At 40.5% G+C, this 20458-nt stretch overlaps 1 protein-coding gene across 2 annotated transcripts in view; it reads left to right on the forward strand.

Annotated features, from left to right (window-relative positions):
• Nucleotides 1–2553: 2553 nt before the first annotated feature.
• The window catches only part of glra4a (glycine receptor, alpha 4a), a 146433-nt gene continuing 128528 nt past the window's right edge, over nucleotides 2554–20458 (forward strand). Inside the window, exon 1 of one of the 2 annotated variants that reach the window (XM_061891651.1) lies at nucleotides 2554–2970. In XM_061891651.1, the coding sequence (XP_061747635.1) occupies nucleotides 2903–2970 (68 nt within the window). In that variant the 5' untranslated portion in view covers nucleotides 2554–2902. The remainder of the gene's footprint in view (nucleotides 2971–20458) is intronic. The other variant, XM_061891650.1, reaches the window with a different exon arrangement.

The raw sequence follows: 20458 nt of genomic DNA on the forward strand, positions 1-20458 counted from the left end.
GTAGGGAACCTATGGCTCTGGAGCCAGATGTGGCTCTTTTGATGACAGATAAATCTGAGCTGACATTGCTTAACACAATAAGTAATTAATAATTAAGCTCAAAATATAAATAAGGTTCAAAATATTAAACATTCTCATGCATTTTAATCCATTCATCCATTTTCTACCGCACCTGTTCAAGAAGTTGCATTAATTGTAGAATTATTTTAATTATTACTGGTTTATTATTTACTATTACTATTTATTAGTAGCTTCAGAATAACAAGGTTATTAAAAACAAATAAGAGACTTATTATATTCTGAAAATGTTGGTTTTACTTAAAATGCACGCATTTAGTTGTATTCAGTGTAAAAAAAATATTATATGGCTCTCACGGAAATACATTTTAAAATATTTGGCTTTCATGGCTCTCTCAGCCAAAAAGGTTCCCGACCCCTGCCTTACAAATTCAGCGTCTCTCCCGAAAACCTCCCGGGACAAATATTCTCCCGAAAATCTCCCGGAATTCAGGCGGAGCTGGAGGCCACACCCCCTCCAGCTCCATGCGGACTCGAGTGACGTGTCGACAGCCTGTTTTCACGTCCGCTTTCCCACAATATAAACAGAACCTTCCCAATGACGTTATAACTGTAGAATGATCAAGGGCGAGTTCTTGGTTTCTTATGTGGGTTTATTGTCAGGCAGTTTCATTAACCTCCTCCCAGCGCGGTAACAACACACAACAACAGCAGTCACGTATTGGTCTACCGTAAAGCAGTTCGTCTGCCGTAAACAGCAATGTTGTGACACTCTTAAACAGGACTATACTGCCATCTACTGTGCATGCATATGTGACAATAACATCTACGGCTTTTAGAGCAGTGGTTGTCAACCTTTTTTCAGAGATGTACCCCCTGTGAACTTTTTTTTTATTCAAGTACCCCCTAATCAGAGCAAAGCATTTTTGGTTGAAAAAAAGATAAAGTAGTAAAATACAGCACTATGTCATCAGTTTCTGATTTATTAAATTGTAAAACAGTGCAAAATATTGCTCGTTTGCAGTGGTCTTTCTCGAACTATTTGGAAAAAAAGGTATAAAAATAACAAAAAACTTGTTGAAAAATAAACAAGTGATTCAATAATAAATAAAGATTTCTACACATGGGTGTACCCCACCTTCCGCCTGATTGTAGCAGAGATAGGCACCATGAATTGATTAACGTGGACCCCGACGAAAACAAGTTGAAAAACTTATTCAGGTGTTATCATTTAGTGGTCAATTGTACGGAATATGTACTGTACTGTAAAAGTATCAATCAATCAATCAAAACCAGTGGCCCCCGCGACCCTGAAGGGAATAAGCGGTTGAAATGGATGGATGGATAGATAGCTCATTTCGGCCGCTTGTACCCGTGATCTTAACCTTTCGGTCATGACCCAAAGCTCATGACCATAGGTGAGGATGGGAATGCAGATCGACCGGTAAATTGAGAGCTTTGCCTTCCGGCTCAGCTCCTTCTTCACCACAACGGATCAGTACAACGTCCGCATTATTGAAGACGCCGCACCGATCCGCCTGTCGATCTCACGATCCACTCTTCCCTCACTCGTGAACAAGACTCCTAGGTACTTGAACTCCTCCACTTGGGGCAGGTTCTCCTCCCCAACCCGGAGATGGCACTCCACCCTTTTCCGGGAGAGAACCATGGACTCGGATTTGGATGTGCTGATTATGAGCTTTGGGTCATGACCGAAAGGATAAGATCACGGGTACAAGCGGCCGAAATGAGTTTCCTCCGCCGTGTGGCGGGGTTCTCCCTTAGAGATAGGGTGAGAAGCTCTGCCATCCGGGAGGAGCTCAACGTAAAGCCGCTGCTCCTCCACATCGAGAGGAGCCAGATGAGGTGGTTCGGGCATCTGGTCAGGAGGCCACCCGAACGCCTCCCGAGGGAGGTGTTTAGGGCACGTCCAACCGGTAGGAGGCCACGGGGAAGACCCAGGACACGTTGGGAAGACTATGTCTCCCGGCTGGCCTGGGAACGCCTCGGGATCCCCCGGGAAGAGCTAGACGAAGTGGCTGGGGAAAGGGAAGTCTGGGCTTCCCTGCTTAGGCTGCTGCCCCCGCGACCCGACCTCGGATAAGCGGAAGAAGATGGATGGATGGATGGATGGATGGATAGATAGCTGTAAATATACTCCTCTCCTCTTGACCACGCCCCCAACAACGCCCCGCCCCCAACCAAGCCTCTCGCCCAACCCCCGACCCCGCCCCCCAACCCCCACCTCCCGAAATCGGAGGTATACCTTACAACTTAAAACGAAGACAACTTTGATCAACGCCCGTTTTTTATTTATTCCCATTTTACTTTCTTTTACTATTTTTCCTTCACGACGTCTTCCCCGCCGCCGCGCCTCCTAGTTGAGACTGACCGACGTCGACCTGCTTTTTTTTTTTTTTTTTTTTTTTTTTTTAAATATTTTAATTGTCTCTCATTTAGCAGGCATTTTTTTTTGTAAATCCACAGCAAAAAAAAAAATATATATATATATATATATATATATAGATATAATTAAAAAGAAAATACCAGTCGGTGAGCACCAGCACAACACCGAGCCACTGACTGACTGACAGCCGCCTGGCAGCGCGCATCCGGCGGCGTGCGTGTGCTCGGCCCCCCCTGGAGCGTGTGGGAGGACGAAGAGGAGGAGGGAGAAGTTTTAGCAGCCACCTCAAAAAAAAAAAAAAAAAAGGAAAGCGCTCAGTTCCAGAAGCGGAGAGAGGAAGCGAAAGACGATGCCTGCTGACGTTCTCCCACACTCACACAGTGCGCGGTGGATTAGCCCCAATTAATATTAATAATATTATACGACTTCCACCCAAGTTCTTCGGCGGTACAGTGGAGACATTACCCGAGTCGGAGGATGCTCCCACAGGTCATCCGGGTCCTTTACGTCTTGTCTTTCTGCTTTTTCCAAGGAGGCTTTATCAGGTGAGGAGCTGTTTAATTTTCTTTTTTTTTTATTATTCCCATCCTTGTTTGCCTGCTCAATTAACTGAAATTGGAAAAAAATATGGTGCCAGTAATGAACTGCATTTATTGAATTCTACTTTGAGCAAGGTTCATAAATCATGCATGCTGTGTTCACTTCTAAATAAGTTATAAGGGAACTTATATATTTGCAAGCAACCTGTGGAATTTCTGGCATTTTTTTTTTACATTTTTTGATTTGAAAGTTCAAATGCTAAAGGCTTACTGTAACCCATTACTACCGACCACGCAGTCTGATAGTTCAGTGTTTTTCAACCTTTTCGGAGCCAAGACACATTTTTCATTGAAAAAATCCCGAGACACACCACCAGCAGAAAACATAAATATATATAATGTAATATATTGACAATAAAAAGTCAATTTGTCATACTTCCAAATTTTTGGATATGAATTTAAACCATAACCAACCATGCATCACTATAGCTCTTGTCTCAAAGTCGGTGTACTGTCTCCACCTGTCACCTGTTTAGTTGGTATTTTCCTGCAGCAATTTCATGTCTTCCTTGAACCTGCTTTGTTTTCGCAATCAAGACTATTTAAGTTGTGCCGGACGCCATCCTTCTTTGTGAGGACATTGTTGATTGGCATGTCATGTACGGATGTACTTTGTGGACGCCCTCTGCTCCACACGCTGTAAGTCTTTGCTGACGTCCAGCGTTCTGTTTTTGTTTACTTTGCAGCCAGTTTACTTTTAGTTTTATTTTGCATAACCGTCCCTAAGCTTCAATGGCTTTTCTTAGCGGCACTCGCCTTTTGTTTATTTTTGGTTTAAGCTTAAAATACTTTTTTACCTGCACCCTGCCTCCCGCTATCTTTGGCATATTGTGATCTCGAAAAACATCTACAAAGCAATTAGCTACCTGCTGCCACCTACTGATATGGAAGAGTATTATATGCTTACGCTGCCGCCGAGCTCTAGACAGCGCAGACACTCAACAACGACACATTTGCGGATTATAATTAGTTTTGCAAAAAAATATTTTTAACCCAATTAGGTGAAATTACATAATTACTGTATGTATCTCACGGCACACTAGTGTGCCGCGGCGCAGTGGTTGAAAAACACTGTGATAGTTTATATGTCAATGATGAAATCTTAACATTGTAACACATGCCAATACGGCCGGTTTAGTTTACTAAATTGCAATTTTAAATTTCGCGTAGAATTATAATGCTAAAACGCCACGGTATGATGACGCGTGCGCGTGACGTCACGCATTGTTGAGGACATTTTGTTGCAGCACCGTACACAGCTATAAGTCGTCTGTTTTCATCGCATAATTCCACAGTATAATGGACATCTGTGTTGCTGAATCTTTTGCAATGTGTCCAATCAATAATGGAGACGTCAAAGAAGAAAGCTGTAGGTGGAAAGCGGTGTATTACGGCCGCCTTTAGCAACACAAACACAGCCGGTGTTTCATTGTTTACGTTCCCGAAAGATGACGGTGAAGCTTTACTATGGAACAGTGCGGTCAAGCGAACACGGTTGGATTGGACCACACACACAAAGTACAGTGTATTATGCAGCGATCATTTCGAAAGATCGTGTTTCGAAGAGGGTCCCTTGCGAAGGGCAGAGTTGGGCATCGCCACCACCCGTCGACTGGTGCTGAAAAAATGTGCGGGGCCGACCTTCAGGTTGTACAGGTACGACCATATAATCTCACTAAAACACTAGTAACACAATAAGCAGATATGGGATTTTCCAGAATTATCCTAGTAAATTTGTCTAATAACATCTTAATCGCTCCCACGGAATAGTCTTTTTTTCCTTTTTTTTAGTCCTTCACTCTCACTTTCCTCATCCACTAATCTTTCATCCTCGCTCAAATTAATGGGGAAATCGTCGCTTTCTCGGTCCGAATGGCTCTCACTGCTGGTGGCCATGATTGTAAACAATGTTCAGATGTTACGCGCATATCGTCTGCTACTTCCGGTACAGGCAAGGCCTTTTTTATTAGCGACCAAAAGTTGCAAACTTTATCATCGATGTTCTCTACTAAATCCTTTCAGCAAAAATATGGCAATATCGCGAAATTATCAAGTATGACACATAAAATGGACGCACTTTCCCCGTTTAAATAGGAGAATCGCATTTCAGTAGGCCTTTAAAAGCGTTTTAATGAGTCTGCTTTGTTTAACTGCAGGTGAGCTGTGCATATTTAATGTCTTTGCACATTGGACTGAATAACGTGCATTATTGATGCTTTTTTTTAGGAGGAATTGCAAGATGCTTTGCACAGTTCACTTAATTGCTAGAAGGCAAAAGAAGGGATGCTTCACGGAGTGAGACAATGTTTGAATATAGTATAAATAGGGGGCAAATGAGCACAAAAATGACTAAAAAGGCTGTAATGTGCATGCCAGGCCACTAGTTGGCAACGTTGTTTATTAAAGAAACACTACGCATTTGCATTGTATGCATGTAATGATATGAACATGTCATATTGCAGTTATTATTACCACAATATTATTGTATGTTCTGAAAATGTAATAGTGTTATCCTGATACCAAAATGGCTACCTGTTTCACTTTCTTTGTTTCCCTTGAGTGATCACTGAAGACATGTTTGACTGCATATTTTTCAAGATGATCCGATTACAAATTAAATATACCACCTTAGTGTTGTCCCGATACCATACTTGCCAACCTTGAGACCACCGGTTTTCGGGAGGTGCTGTGTGGGGGGGCGTGGTCGGTGGTTGGGGGCGGGGCGCGGTTCAGAGGGGAGGAGTATATTTACAGCTATCCATCCATCCATCCATTTACTACCGCTTATTCCCTTTGGAGTCGCGGGGGGCGCTGGTGCCTATCCCAGCCACAATCGGGCGGAAGGCGGTGTACACACTGGACAAGTCGCCACCTCATCGCAGTATGTGAAGAAATCTTTATTTATAATTGAATCACTTGTTTATTTTTCAACAAGTTTTCAGTTATTTTTATATCTTTTTTTCCAAATAGTTCAAGAATGACCACTACAAATGAGCAAAATTTTGCACTGTTACACAATTTAATGAATCAGAAACTGATGATATAGTGCTGTATTTTACTTCTTTATCTTTTTTTTTTCAACCAAAAATGTTTTGGTCTGATTAGGGGGTACTTCAATTATAAAAATGTTCACAGGGGGTACATTTGTGAAAAAAGGTTGAGAACCACTGCTCTAAAATCCGTAGATGTTATCGTCACATATGCATGCACAGTAGATGGCAATATTGTCCTGTTTAGGAGCGTCACAACATTGCTGTTTACGGCAGACAAAGTGCTTTACGGTAGACGAAAAGGTGACTGCTGTGGTTGTGTGTTGTTACCGCGCTGGGAGGACGTTAATGAGACTGCCCAATAATAAACCCACATAATAAACCAAGAACTTGCCCTCGATCATTCTACAGTTATAACGTCATTGGGCAGGCACGCTGTTTATATTGTGGGAAAGCTAACGTGAAAACAGGCTATCGACATGTCCCTCGGGTCCACATGGAGCTGGAGGGGGCGTGGCCTCCAGCTCCGCCTGAATTTCGGGAGATTTTCGGGAGAACATTTGTCCCGGGAGGTTTTCGGGAGAGACGCTGAATTTGTAAGGAAGGGGTCGGGAACCTTTTTGGCTGAGAGAGCCATGAAAGCCAAATATTTTAAATCTGGTAGGGTTGGCAAGTATGCCTGATACCAATAATTTGGTACCTGTACCAGTACAAAAATGTATATCAGTACTTTTCGATACTTTTCTAAATAAAGGGGACCGCAAAAATTGGCATGATTGGCTTTATTTTAACCCAAAAATCGTACGGTACATGAAACATATGTTTCTTATTCCAACTTTGTCCTTAAAAAAGTAGTGAACATACAAGACAACTAGTTTTTTATTAGTAACCACCACCGGTACTCGCTGAGTGGGAATTGAACCGGAAGTGAAGTTCGTAAAATCCAAGGGATTTATCAGAACAACAATATGACTGCAAATTGTTTGTTGCTTCCCTTGGACTGCTTTTGTATGTTTTGTATGGACAATACTGGCCGGTTGAGTGACCGCCGTGCACACCAATGATTTTTATTTGGCCCGATTTATTACATAAACTTTGTAATTGTGAAAAATTCAGACCAGGGGTCGGCAACCCAAAACGTTGAAAGAGCCATATTGAACCAAAAATACCCAAAAAAATAATCTGTCTGGAGGCACAAAAAATGAAAAGCCGTATGTAACTGTTATAATTAAGGCAACAAAAGACGAAAGTGTCTATATTAGCTATAATAGCTTACTATCAAAATGACTGTGTCACATGCTGAAGCAAATATTTGTTGACATTAATGTTGAAATGTAATATTTATTCTACACATTTTTGCATTAAAAACATTAGTATATCAGAGGCTACTCAGAAGGTGAGATAACTCCTTGAAATTACTGGCCAAAGGCAGAAATGTGTGTTTCCAAGGTAAAGGAAACGACAGGTTGTTTACTTCTAGTGGATTTACCACAATTTTTGCAAGCTGTGTAATGTTTGCTGTGGTCTGGAACAACATGACACACAAACAATTAATTTGAATTACAGCCAATATTATATACAAACAATGTGTCATGAGACATGCAAATATAAATTATTTACAAATAGGATAAAATTAAAGGATATTAAATGAGCTCAAATATACCTATAAATGAGGCATAAAGATGCAATATGTACATACAGCCAGCCTAAATAGCATGTTAGCATCGATTAGCTTGCAGTCATGCACTGACCAAATATGCCCGATTAGCACTCCAACAAGTCAAAAACATCAACAAAGCTCACCTTTGTGCATTCGCACACAGTACAGTATAAAACGTTTGGTGAACAAAATGAGACAAAGAAGGAGTGGAATATTTTACATGTAAACAAACTGTTGTGTCACAGTCCACACTATGATGAGTTCAAGAACCGCCAAAATTAGTAAGACAAAACAATATTCACCAAATATCTCATCAGTGAACCCTACACACAAACATATTAAACAGTGGGTTGTTCTAACAATTGGGAAGGTTTGTGTCGTGTTTGTCCTCAAACAAAAAACATACTAAAACAAAAAAAATATATTTTTTAAAATGCTTCCAGGGAGCCACTCGGATGACACTAAAGAGCTGCATGCGGCTCGAGAGCTGCGGGTTGCTGACCCCCGATGTAGAATTTTGTCAAATAAATGTGTTCTATTAAACCACAAATGGTAACATAAGGTAGCCGATGGTGTTCTTGTTATATTTTTTGCTTTGAAAAATGCTACTGAGAGCAAGTTGCAAACAGCACCTTTAAAAGTCAAAGTTAAACTCCCAACTACAGTCACACACACACTAGGTGTGGTTAAATACTTGTAAATAATTGTACTCTGCATTTGACCCATTTCCTTGTTCCACCCCCTGAGAAGTTATGGGAGCAGTTAGCAGCAGCGTGCGCCACGCTCGGCAATCATATGGTGATTTAATCCCCAATTCCAACCCTGTCAAAATATGCCTGTTTAGCACTTTCAACAAAGCTCACTTTTGTGCATTCGCACACAGTCCAGTATAAAACATTTGGTGGACAAAATGTGACAAAGAAGGAGTGGAAGATTTTACATGTTAAACTGTTGCGTCACAGTCCTTAATCTGATGAGTTCAAGAACCGCCAAAATTAGTAGGACAAAACGATGTTCACCAAATACTCTCATCAGTGAAGCATACACACAAACATATTAAACAGTCGTTTTTTCTAACAAATGGGAAGGTTTCTGTCATGTTTGTCCTCAATCAAAAAACATACTAAAACAAAATAAAGATATTTCCCCCATCTTTTTCCATTTTCAATCCTTTTTTTAAAAATGCTCTAGGGAGTCACTGGGACAGCACTAAAGAGCCATGGGTTGCTGACCACCGATATAGACAATTGTCAAATAAATGTCTTCTATTAAACCACAAATGGTAACATAAGGTGTTCTTTTTGCTTTGAAAAATGCTACTGAGAGCAAGTTGCAAACAGCACCTGATTAGCACTCCAACAAGTCAAAAACCTTAACAAAGCTCACCTTTGCGCATTCACACACAGTACAGTATAAAACGTTTGGTGGACAAAATGAGACAAAGGAGGAGTGGAAGATTTTACACTTAAACCGTCGGGTCACATTCCATACTATGGTGAGTTCAAGAACCGCCAAAATTAGTAGGACAAAACGATGTTCACCAAATACTCTCATCAGTGAAGCATACACACAAACATATTAAACAGTCTTTTTTTTTCTAACAATTGGGAAGGTTTGTGTCATGTTTGTCCTCAAACAAAAAACATACTAAAACAAAATAAAGATTTTTCAGCCATCTTTTTCCATTTTCAATCCTTTTTTAAAAAATGCTCTAGGGAGCCACTGGTACAGCACTAAAGAGCTGCGAGTTGCTGACCGCCGATATAGACAATTGTCAAATAAATGTCTTCTATTAAACCACAAATGGTAACATAAGGTAGCCAATGGTGTTTTTGTTATATTTTTGGCTTTGAAAAATGCTACTGAGAGCAAGTTGTAAACAGCACCTTTAAAAGTTAAAGTTCAAGTCCCAACGACAGTCACACACACACACTAGGTGTGGTGAAATTTGTCCTCTGCATTTGACCCATCCCCTTGTTCCACCCCCTGGGAAGTACGGTGAGCAGTGAGCGGCAGCGTGCGCCGCGCTCGGGAATCATCTGGTGATTTAAACCCCAATTGCAGCCCTGTCAAAATATGCCTGATTAGCACTCCAAGTCAAAAACCTCGACAAAGCTCACCTTTTTGCATTCACACACAGTACAGTATAAAACGTTTGGTGGACAAAATGAGACAAAGAAGGAGTGGAAGATTTTACATGTTAAAACTGTTGCGTCACAGTCCACACTCTGGTGAGTTCAAGAACCGCCAAAATTAGTAGGACAAAACGATGTTCACCAAATACACTCATCAGTGAAGCATACACACAAACATATTAAACAGTCTTTTTTTTTCTAACAATTGGTAAGGTTTGTGTCATGTTTGTCCTCAAACAAAAAAACATACTAAAACAAAATAAAGATTTTTCAGCCATCTTTTTCCATTTTCAATCCTTTTTTTAAAAATGCTCTAGGGAGTCACTGGGACAGCACTAAAGAGCCACGGGTTGCTGACCGCCGATATAGACAATTGTCAAATAAATGTGTTGTATTAAACCACAAATGGTAACATAAGGTGTTCTTTTTGCTTTGAAAAATGCTCCTGAGAGCAAGTTGCAAACAGCACCTGATTAGCACTCCAACAAGTCAAAAACCTTAAAGCTCACCTTTGTGCATTCACACACAGTACAGTATAAAACGTTTGGTGGACAAAATGAGACAAAGAAGGAGTGGAAGATTTTACACTTAAACCGTCGGGTCACATTCCATACTATGGTGAGTTCAAGAACCGCCAAAATTAGTAGGACAAAACGATGTTCACCAAATACTCTCATCAGTGAAGCATACACACAAACATATTAAACAGTCTTTTTTTTTTCTAACAATTGGGAAGGTTTGTGTCATGTTTGTCCTCAAACAAAAAACATACTAAAACAAAATAAAGATTTTTCAGCCATCTTTTTCCATTTTCAATCCTTTTTTTTAAAATGCTCTAGGGAGCCACTGGTACAGCACTAAAGAGCTGCGAGTTGCTGACCACCGATATAGACAATTGTCAAATAAATGTGTTGTAACCTTATGTTACCACAAATGGTAACATAAGGTAGCCAATGGTGTTTTTGTTTTATTTTTGGCTTTGAAAAATGCTACTGAGAGCAAGTTGTAAACAGCACCTTTAAAAGTTAAAGTTCAAGTCCCAACGACAGTCACACACACACACTAGGTGTGGTGAAATTTGTCCTCTGCATTTGACCCATCCCCTTGTTCCACCCCCTGGGAAGTACGGGGAGCAGTGAGCGGCAGCGTGCGCCGCGCTCGGGAATCATCTGGTGATTTAAACCCCAATTTCAGCCCTGTCAAAATATGCCTGATTAGCACTCCAAGTCAAAAACCTCGACAAAGCTCACCTTTTTGCATTCACACACAGTACAGTATAAAACGTTTGGTGGACAAAATGAGACAAAGAAGGAGTGGAAGATTTTACATGTTAAAACTGTTGCGTCACAGTCCACACTCTGGTGAGTTCAAGAACTGCCAAAATTAGTAGGACAAAACGATGTTCACCAAATACACTCATCAGTGAAGCATACACACAAACATATTAAACAGTCTTTTTTTTTTCTAACAATTGGTAAGGTTTGTGTCATGTTTGTCCTCAAACAAAAAAACATACTAAAACAAAATAAAGATTTTTCAGCCATCTTTTTCCATTTTCAATCCTTTTTTTAAAAATGCTCTAGGGAGTCACCGGGACAGTACTAAAGAGCCACGGGTTGCTGACCGCCGATATAGACAATTGTCAAATAAATGTCTTCTATTAAACCACAAATGGTAACATAAGGTGTTCTTTTTGCTTTGAAAAATGCTCCTGAGAGCAAGTTGCAAACAGCACCTGATTAGCACTCCAACAAGTCAAAAACCTTAAAGCTCACCTTTGTGCATTCACACACAGTACAGTATAAAACGTTTGGTGGACAAAATGAGACAAAGGAGGAGTGGAAGATTTTACACTTAAACCGTCGGGGTCACATTCCATACTATGGTGAGTTCAAGAACCGCCAAAATTAGTAGGACAAAACGATGTTCACCAAATACTCTCATCAGTGAAGCATACACACAAACATATTAAACAGTCGGTTTTTCTAACAATTGGGAAGGTTTGTGTCATGTTTGTCCTCAAACAAAAAACATACTAAAACAAAATAAAGATTTTTCAGCCATCTTTTTCCATTTTCAATCCTTTTTTTAAAAATGCTCTAGGGAGCCACTGGTACAGCACTAAAGAGCCACGGGTTGCTGACCACCGATATAGACAATTGTCAAATAAATGTCTTCTATTAAACCACAAGTGGTAACATAAGGTAGCCGATGGTGTTCTTTTTGCTTTGAAAAATGCTACTGAGAGCAAGTTGCAAACAGCACCTGATTAGCACTCCAACGAGTCAAAAACCTTAACAAAGCTCACCTTTGCGCATTCACATACAGTACAGTATAAAACGTTTGGTGGACAAAATGAGACAAAGTAGGAGTGGAAGATTTTACATGTTAAAACTGTTGCGTCACAGTCCACACTCTGGTGAGTTCAAGAACCGCCAAAATTAGTAGGACAAAACGATGTTCACCAAATACACTCATCAGTGAAGCATACACACAAACATATTAAACAGTCTTTTTTTTTCTAACAATTGGGAAGGTTTGTGTCATGTTTGTCCTCAAACAAAAAAACATACTAAAACAAAATAAAGATTTTTCAGCCATCTTTTTCCATTTTCAATCCTTTTTTTAAAAATGCTCTAGGGAGTCACTGGGACAGTACTAAAGAGCCACGGGTTGCTGACCACCGATATAGACAATTGTCAAATAATTGTCTTCTATTAAACCACAAATGGTAACATAAGGCAGCCGATGGTGTTCTTTTTGCTTTGAAAAATGCTACTGAGAGCAAGTTGCAAACAGCACCTGATTAGCACTCCAACAAGTCAAAAACCTTAACAAAGCTCACCTTTGCGCATTCACATACAGTACAGTATAAAACGTTTGGTGGACAAAATGAGACAAAGGAGGAGTGGAAGATTTTACACTTAAACCGTCGGGTCACATTCCATACTATGGTGAGTTCAAGAACCGCCAAAATTAGTAGGACAAAACGATGTTCACCAAATACTCTCATCAGTGAAGCATACACACAATCATATTAAACAGTCGTTTTTTCTAACAATTGGAAGGTTTGTGTCATGTTTGTCCTCAAACAGAAAACATACTAAAACAAAATAAAGATTTTTTCCCCCATCTTTTTCCATTTTCATTCTTTTTTTTAAAAATGCTCTAGGAAGCCACAGGGGCAGCACTAAAGAGCCGCGGGTTGCTGACCGCCGATATAGACAATTGTCAAATAAATGTATTCTATTAAACCACAAATGGTAACATAAGGTAGCCGATGGTGTTCTTTTGGCTTTGAAAAATGCTACTGAGAGCAAGTTGCAAACAGCAGCTGATTAGCACTCCAACAAGTCAAAAACCTTAACAAAGCTCACCTTTGCGCATTCACATACAGTACAGTATAAAACGTTTGGTGGACAAAATGAGACAAAGGAGGAGTGGAAGATTTTACACTTAAACCGTTGGGTCACATTCCATACTATGGTGAGTTCAAGAACCGCCAAAATTAGTAGGACAAAACGATGTTCACCAAATACTCTCATCAGTGAAGCATACACACAAACATATTAAACAGTCGTTTTTTCTAACAAATGGAAAGGTTTGTGTCATGTTTGTCCTCAAACAAAAAACATACTAAAACAAAATACATATTTTTCAGCCATCTTTTTCCATTTTCAATCCTTTTTTAAAAAATGCTCTAGGGAGCCACAGGGACAGCACTAAAGAGCCGCGGGTTGCTGACCGCCGATATCGACAATTGTCAAATAATTGTCTTCTATTAAACCACAAATGGTAACATAAGGTAGCCGATGGTGTTCTTTTTGCTTTGAAAAATGCTACTGAGAGCAAGTTGCAAACAGCACCTGATTAGCACTCCAACGAGTCAAAAACCTTAACAAAGCTCACCTTTGTGCATTCACACACAGTACAGTATAAAACGTTTGGTGGATAAAATGAGACAAAGGAGGAGTGGAAGATTTTACACTTTAACAAACGAATGGGTCACATTCCATACTATGGTGAGTTCAAGAACCGCCAAAATTAGTAGGACAAAACAATGTTCACCAAATACTCTCATCAGTGAAGCATACACACAAACATATTAAACAGTCGTTTTTTCTAACAATTGGGAAGGTTTGTGTCATGTTTGTCCTCAAACAAAAAACATACTAAAACAAAATAAAGATTTTTCAGCCATCTTTTTCCATTTTCAATCCTTTTTTAAAAAATGCTCTAGGGAGCCACTTGGACAGCACTAAAGAGCTGCGAGTTGCTGACCGCCGATATAGACAATTGTCAAATAAATGTGTTGTATTAAACCACAAATGGTAACATAAGGTAGCCAATGGTGTTTTTGTTATATTTTTGGCTTTGAAAAATGCTACTGAGAGCAAGTTGTAAACAGCACCTTTAAAAGTTCAAGTTCAAGTCCCAACGACAGTCACACACACACACTAGGTGTGGTGAAATTTGTCCTCTGCATTTGACCCATCCCCTTGTTCCACCCCCTGGGAAGTACGGTGAGCAGTGAGCGGCAGCGTGCGCCGCGCTCGGGAATCATCTGGCGATTTAAACCCCAATTGCAGCCCTGTCAAAATATGCCTGATTAGCACTCCAAGTCAAAAACCTCGACAAAGCTCACCTTTTTTGCATTCACACACAGTACAGTATAAAACGTTTGGTGGACAAAATGAGACAAAGAAGGAGTGGAAGATTTTACATGTTAAAACTGTTGCGTCACAGTCCACACTCTGGTGAGTTCAAGAACCGCCAAAATTAGTAGGACAAAACGATGTTCACCAAATACACTCATCAGTGAAGCATACACACAAACATATTAAACAGTCTTTTTTTTTCTAACAATTGGTAAGGTTTGTGTCATGTTTGTCCTCAAACAAAAAAACATACTAAAACAAAATAAAGATTTTTCAGCCATCTTTTTCCATTTTCAATCCTTTTTTTAAAAATGCTCTAGGGAGTCCCTGGGACAGTACTAAAGAGCCACGGGTTGCTGACCGCCGATATAGACAATTGTCAAATAAATGTGTTGTATTAAACCACAAATGGTAACATAAGGTGTTCTTTTTGCTTTGAAAAATGCTCCTGAGAGCAAGTTGCAAACAGCACCTGATTAGCACTCCAACAAGTCAAAAACCTTAAAGCTCACCTTTGTGCATTCACACACAGTACAGTATAAAACGTTTGGTGGACAAAATGAGACAAAGGAGGAGTGGAAGATTTTACACTTAAACCGTCGGGTCACATTCCATACTATGGTGAGTTCAAGAACCGCCAAAATTAGTAGGACAAAACGATGTTCACCAAATACTCTCATCAGTGAAGCATACACACAAACATATTAAACAGTCGGTTTTTCTAACAATTGGAAGGTTTGTGTCATGTTTGTCCTCAAACAAAAAACATACTAAAACAAAATAAAGATTTTTCAGCCATCTTTTTCCATTTTCAATCCTTTTTTTTAAAATGCTCTAGGGAGCCACTGGGACAGCACTAAAGAGCCGCGAGTTGCTGACCGCCGATATAGACAATTGTCAAATAAATGTCTTCTATTAAACTACAAATGGTAACATAAGGTGTTCTTTTTGCTTTGAAAAATGCTACTGAGAGCAAGTTGCAAACAGCACCATATTAGCACTCCAACAAGTCAAAAACCTTAAAGCTCACCTTTGTGCATTCACACACAGTACAGTATAAAACGTTTGGTGGACAAAATGAGACAAAGGAGGAGTGGAAGATTTTACACTTTAACAAACGGATGGGTCACATTCCATACTATGGTGAGTTCAAGAACCGCCAAAATTAGTAGGACAAAACGATGTTCACCAAATACTCTCATCAGTGAAGCATACACACAAACATATTAAACAGTCGGTTTTTCTAACAATTGGGAAGGTTTGTGTCATGTTTGTCCTCAATCAAAAAACATACTAAAACAAAATAAAGATATTTCCCCCATCTTTTTCCATTTTCAATCCTTTTTTTAAAAATGCTCTAGGGAGCCACAGGGCCAGCACTAAAGAGCCACGGGTTGCTGACCACCGATATAGACAATTGTCAAATAAATGTCTTCTATTAAACCACAAATGGTAACATAAGGTGTTCTTTTTGCTTTGAAAAATGCTACTGAGAGCAAGTTGCAAACAGTACCTGATTAGCACTCCAACAAGTCAAAAACCTTAAAGCTCACCTTTGTGCATTCACACACAGTACAGTATAAAACGTTTGGTGGACAAAATGAGACAAAGGAGGAGTGGAAGATTTTACACTTTAACAAACGGATGGGTCACATTCCATACTATGGTGAGTTCAAGAACCGCCAAAATTAGTAGGACAAAACGATGTTCACCAAATACTCTCATCAGTGAAGCATACACACAAACATATTAAACAGTCTTTTTTTTTCTAACAATTGGTAAGGTTTGTGTCATGTTTGTCCTCAAACAAAAAAAACATACTAAAACTAAATAAAGATTTTTCAGCCATCTTTTTCCATTTTCAATCCTTTTTTTAAAAATGCTCTAGGGAGTCACTGGGACAGTACTAAAGAGCCACGGGTTGCTGACTGCCGATATAGACAATTGTCAAATAAATGTCTTCTATTAAACCACAAATGGTAACATAAGGTGTTCTTTTTGCTTTGAAAAATGCTCCTGAGAGCAAGTTGCAAACAGCACCTGATTAGCACTCCAACAAGTCAAAAACCTTAAAGCTCACCTTTGTGCATTCACACACAGTACAGTATAAAACGTTTGGTGGACAAAATGAGACAAAGGAGGAGTGGAAGATTTTACACTTAAACCGTCGGGTCACATTCCATACTATGGTGAGTTCAAGAACCGCCAAAATTAGTAGGACAAAACGATGTTCACCAAATACTCTCATCAGTGAAGCATACACACAAACATATTAAACAGTCGGTTTTTCTAACAATTGGAAGGTTTGTGTCATGTTTGTCCTCAAACAAAAAACATACTAAAACAAAATAAAGATTTTTCAGCCATCTTTTTCCATTTTCAATCCTTTTTTTAAAAATGCTCTAGGGAGCCACTGGGACAGCACTAAAGAGCCGCGAGTTGCTGACCGCCGATATAGACAATTGTCAAATAAATGTCTTCTATTAAACTACAAATGGTAACATAAGGTGTTCTTTTTGCTTTGAAAAATGCTACTGAGAGCAAGTTGCAAACAGCACCATATTAGCACTCCAACAAGTCAAAAACCTTAAAGCTCACCTTTGTGCATTCACACACAGTACAGTATAAAACGTTTGGTGGACAAAATGAGACAAAGGAGGAGTGGAAGATTTTACACTTTAACAAACGGATGGGTCACATTCCATACTATGGTGAGTTCAAGAACAGGCGAAATTAGTAGGACAAATACTCTCATCAGTGAAGAATACACAAACATATTAAATAGTGGGTGTTTTAACATTTGTATAAAAACAACAGTGTTTTGATACATTAAAATGTGTAGAGAGCCTCCAAATCTGCAGCAAAACCCCACTTAACACTTCGTGTTCCCGCACTCCTAGTGAGGTGTACACATGCAATAATCTCCTTCCCCATGCCTCGCTCCTAACCCCTGTTTCCAAACTTTTATTTGCATTGAAGCACTTTCCCTTATTTCATGCCCTGCCAAGCTCTTCAGGTGAGAGCAAAAAAAAGGAATTAAGATCCACATAATCCCGCCCAGGGGTTGAGGAGGGGAACGAATGCGGAGGGCGGGGGGCGGTCGGTGCTGGTGCACGGCGAGGGCGCCACTTAGCCCCCGAGAGCAGCCGGCTGACAGCATCTCCTCGGAGAAATTAGATGCTCGAGCCAGCGAGTGGGACGCCAGGGAGAGAAAAGGCGCGGAATCTGATGGAACCAGACTGGGATGGGGAAAAAAATGGCAGAGAAGTAATGGAGAGGGTGATTCATTTCGCCGGAGGCACAGAAAGGGTTCCGATGGAAGGGAGAAGATGAGGAAAGTGTCATAGATTAGGAAAATTATTTTTAAAAAAGTGATAGATTGATAAATTCTGAACGGAAGGGAAATGAGAATCTGGCATGACGATAGCAACTTCCTATTACTGTGTGTTGAAAGTCACAATCTAACTGCTGGACGAGGCCATGACCCCCAAAAGCGCCTTTTGCCCACACAAAGTAACAATAAGTGATGCATCGACTAATTTGCTTGCTGTCTCTTAGCCTGACTGCATATAATCTATAAATAACTAACTAGATACAGTGGTGATCAAATGCTTACATACACGTGTTAAGAGGCACTATAGAGAGATCGCAAAAAGCCGCCGCCTGACCAGGGCTCAGAAAATCTGCCAAGACTCCTCCCACCCCCACCAAGGACTGTTTTCACTGCTGAACTCTAGAAAGAGGTTCCGCAGCCTCCGAAGCAGAACCCCCAGGTTCTGTAACAGCTTCTTCCATCAGACCGTAAGATTCTTGAATGCATCATAATTAAATTATGCCCTCAAGTCCCCCCAAAATGCTTACATACACGTGTTAAGAGGCACTATAGAGAGACCGCAAAAAGCCGCCGCCTGACCAGGGCTCAGAAAATCTGCCAAGACTCCTCCCACCCCCACCAAGGACTGTTTTCACTGCTGGACTCTAGAAAGAGGTTCCGCAGCCTCCGAAGCAGAACCTTCAGGTTCTGTAACAGCTTCTTCCCCCAGACCGTAAGACTCTTGAACGCATCATAATTAAATTATCCCCTCAAGTCCCCCCAAAATGCTTACATACACGTGTTAAGAGGCACTATAGAGAGATCGCAAAAAGCCGCCGCCTGACCAGGGCTCAGAAAATCTGCCAAGACTCCTCCCACCCCCACCAAGGACTGTTTTCACTGCTGGACTCTAGAAAGAGGTTCCGCAGCCTCCGAAGCAGAACCCCCAGGTTCTGTAACAGCTTCTTCCATCAGACCGTAAGATTCTTGAACGCATCATAATTAAATTATCCCCTCAAGTCCCCCCAAAATGCTTACATACACGTGTTAAGAGGCACTATAGAGAGATCGCAAAAAGCTGCCGCCTGACCAGGGCTCAGAAAATCTGCTAAGACTCCTCCCACCCCCACCAAGGACTGTTTTCACTGCTGGACTCTAGAAAGAGGTTCCGCAGCCTCCGAAGCAGAACCCCCAGGTTCTGTAACAGCTTCTTCCATCAGACCGTAAGATTCTTGAACGCATCATAATTAAATTATCCCCTCAAGTCCCCCCAAAATGCTTACATACACGTGTTAAGAGGCACTATAGAGAGATCGCAAAAAGCTGCCGCCTGACCAGGGCTCAGAAAATCTGCTAAGACTCCTCCCACCCCCACCAAGGACTGTTTTCACTGCTGGACTCTAGAAAGAGGTTCCGCAGCCTCCGAAGCAGAACCCCCAGGTTCTGTAACAGCTTCTTCCATCAGACCGTAAGATTCTTGAACGCATCATAATTAAATTATCCCCTCAAGTCCCCCCAAAATGCTTACATACACGTGTTAAGAGGCACTATAGAGAGATCGCAAAAAGCCGCTGCCTGACCAGGGCTCAGAAAATCTGCCAAGACTCCTCCCACCCCCACCAAGGACTGTTTTCACCGCTGGACTCTAGAAAGAGGTTCCGCAGCCTCCGAAGCAGAACCTTCAGGTTCTGTAACAGCTTTTTCCCCCAGACCGTAAGACTCTTGAACGCATCATAATTAAATTATCCCCTCAAGTCCCCCCAAAATGGATTAACTCGCTGGAATAAAAAAGACAATATAACATACATCCATAAATGTGGGCGCATGGGAAAAAGTGCAATATATTTATCTGTACAGTAATCTATTTATTTATTTATATATATATTCCATCTATCCATTTTCTACCGCTTATTCCCTTTTGGGGTCGCGGGGGGCGCTGGCGCCTATCTCAGCTACAGTCGGGCGGAAGGCGGGGTACACCCTGGACAATATATATTAGTTATATATATTTATTTAATTATATATGCACCTTATTGCTTGTTTTTTTATCCTGCGCCACCATGAGCTTATGTAACAAAATTTTGTTTTTATCTGTGCTGTAAAGTTCAAATTTGAATGACAATAAAAAGGAAGTCTAAGTCTAAGAACAAAATGTCATGGCTGTCTTGAGTTTCCAATAATTTCTACAACTCTTATTTTTTTGTGTGATTGGAGCACATACTTGTTGGTCACCAAAAAATATTCATGAAGTTTGGTTCTTTTATGAATTTATTATGGGTCTACTGAAAACATGTCCAAATTTGCTGGGTCAAAAGTATACATACAGCAATGTTAATATTTGGTAAGTTTCACTGCAATAAGGTGATTTTGGTAGCCATCCACAAGCTTCTGGTTAAATTTTTGACCACTCCTCTTGACAAAATTGGTGCAGTTCAGCTAAATGTGTAGGTTTTCTGACATGGACTTGTTTCTTCAGCATTGTCCACACGTTTAAGTCAGAACTTTTGGAAAACTTAAGCCACAAAAGCGATGCTACAAAAAGTAGCATCATTTGAAAAGTCACCCGCTAGAGAATAAGGAGTGCTTGAAACTCTGCATGTCAACATCTCCGTTCGGTACCACACCGACAAAATGCCGCAGAAACTATTTCCGGATCAACACTGTATGAAAAAAATTGT

This window comes from Nerophis ophidion, linkage group LG29 (genome assembly GCF_033978795.1).
Source record: "Nerophis ophidion isolate RoL-2023_Sa linkage group LG29, RoL_Noph_v1.0, whole genome shotgun sequence".
NCBI classification, from domain to species: Eukaryota; Metazoa; Chordata; class Actinopteri; order Syngnathiformes; family Syngnathidae; genus Nerophis; species Nerophis ophidion.